This window comes from Aristolochia californica, unplaced genomic scaffold, assembly GCF_029961685.1.
Source record: "Aristolochia californica isolate CCGP_79_NKW_82.1479 unplaced genomic scaffold, dmAriCali1.0.hap1 SCAF_2, whole genome shotgun sequence".
NCBI lineage: Eukaryota > Viridiplantae > Streptophyta > Magnoliopsida > Piperales > Aristolochiaceae > Aristolochia > Aristolochia californica.
In genome coordinates, this window is record NW_027181881.1 from 11184248 (window position 1) to 11186578 (window position 2331).

Below are 2331 nucleotides of genomic sequence, written 5' to 3' on the forward strand. Positions count from 1 at the left end.
CAGAGTAATTGACTCAGCCCGGCGTCTCTGCATGACTAAGCTTGTTATTGGGTTCATAAAAATATCCACATTGGAAGATTCAAAGGTGATTCTTGTATCTTGTTGGATGCAAAAATTGGAATTTAAGCCAAATTTTTTCTTCACTTTTTAACTCATCTTATAGTATTTAACTCTGGGTGTAACTAGGATAAGGCTAGTTTAATTATAATTGGATTCTATTAGTTTCCTCTATTATAAATAGAGGCTCACATACTCAAATTACAACAAATCAGTAATTTTTTTCTCTTTTCCAAAAATTCAACATGGTATCAGAGTGGGTTCTATGAGTTGACTTGATCAACCCATAGAGATAATGTGATCCTTTTATGATCTATCAGAGAATCCGATCTCTGAACTAACACTATTGATCAATGCTTAATTTCATTCCGGTGCCCATCCTCCATATAAGATAGGATTAGGGTAGACGTACACAGTCAAGGCTAAGAAAAAGGCCCATCAAATTAAAAGAAATTACATCTAAACCTGCAAGTGCATAAACTTGGGAATTACATAATTTAATCCCTGCAACTACTAATTACTCTCGATGCTATGGAGTCCATAACATTACCCCTCATGGAGAAAGAGCTTGTCCTCAAGCTCAAAGTTGGGGTAGAGTCCATGGAATGTGTCAAACCGTTCCCAGGAGGCTTCAACCGAGTTTGTCTCAGCCCAATGGACTAAAATCTCCCATGCGCCATGGACTCGACAAGCTTGCAAAACATGAACTGGAGTGGACAGAACACGACCATCCTCTAACGGCGGCAGAGGGATGTGCAACATAGGTGAGTCACCATGGAATGGCTTCAACAGTGAGAAATGGAAGACATCATGAACCTTGGCATACAGGAGAAGTTTCAGCCGATAAGCCACACTGGCAATACGATCCAAAATTTGGAATGGCCCATAGAATTTTGGGGAAAGTTTGTGATGTTTGGAGGCTGTAAGGGATAGCTGGCGGTAATGTTGAAGGCGAAGCCAGACATAGTCCCCAGGATCATAAGAGAGGTCACGTTGACCCTTGTCATATGTACGCTTCATAGTAGCCTGAACTTGCTGCAAGTGTGTTTTGACCTGGTCGAGCATACGATCCCGTTCCCCCAAAGTTTGGTCTAGATCAGCCACACGAGAAGAGCCATCCACATAGGATAAGAGACGAGGTGGTTCCCTACCATAAATGGCGCGGAAGGGGGTAGTCTTGAGGGTTGTTTGGTAGGAAGTATTGTAACAAAACTCTGCCCAGGCTAGCCAACAGACCCAACGTTTGGGATTATCCCCCACGAGCAATGCAAATACATCTCAATGGTTTGATTGACTACCTCCGTTTGTCCATCTGTTTGAGGGTGGTATGCTGAAGAGCAAGCCAATTTAGTGCCATGTAAATTTAAAAGCTCCTTCCAAAAGGTACTCGTGAACACATCATCTCTGTCACTGGTGATGGACTCCGGTAAGCCATGAAGGCGGACAATCTGGTCCATGATAATTTGAGCCACATGGGTCGCCGTATATGTATACGATAGCAGAAGGAAGTGAGCATATTTGGAGAAATGGTCCACCACTACCAATATAATAAATTTATCGGAGGACTTTGGTAGGCCATCAATGAAATCCATGGAGACATCCATCCATACTTGAGAAGGAAGCTGGAGAGGCTGAAGCAGGCCAGCTGGTCTTAATGATTTAGTTTTGTTCCTTTGGCAGACCTGGCACGCAAACACGTAGTCATTCACCATGCATTCCATTCCTTTCTAATAGAAGTCACGACTAAGCCAGAAATATGTCTTTTGCTAGCCTTCTTGGTTGCTGTCGTGATATGTAGATATGATGGTGTTGAGTAGGGCTGAAGTAGGATGTAAATAAAGCTGATTCTTGTATAGTTTGAGTCGGTCTTGGATGGTTCAATTGCTGTCCATGGAGTTATGCTCAATATTGTGAAACAAGGCTATAAGCTCAGGAGTTTGCTCCCCGAAATGAATCCAACAAAAGGAACAGTGATTGACTGATGGCATGTAGTTGTGGCTCCGACACCTCCTTGCGTGATAAGGCATCAGCCCCCTTGTTGAGTTGGCCTGGTTTATATTCCACCTTAAAATCGAATCCCATCAATTTACTAAGCCAATGCTATTGAGGGGAAGTGGTTATGCATTGCTCCAATAAGTACTTCAAGTTGTAGTGGTCTGTGTGGATAAGGAAGTGGCGACCCCAAAGATAGGGCTGCCAATGTTGAATGGATTTATCTAAGCCAATAAGTTCACGTTCATAAGCAGCTAATTTGTGGTGGTGTGGTGCTAGGTG

General features: G+C 42.9%; 1 protein-coding gene across 1 annotated transcript; it reads right to left on the minus strand.

The window, feature by feature from the left end:
* Positions 1–603: 603 nt before the first annotated feature.
* LOC137954870 (uncharacterized) lies at positions 604–1077 on the minus strand. Its single transcript, XM_068801772.1, has one exon. The coding sequence runs from the start codon at positions 1075–1077 to the stop codon at positions 604–606; it is 474 nt and encodes a 157-aa protein (XP_068657873.1).
* Positions 1078–2331: the final 1254 nt, after the last annotated feature.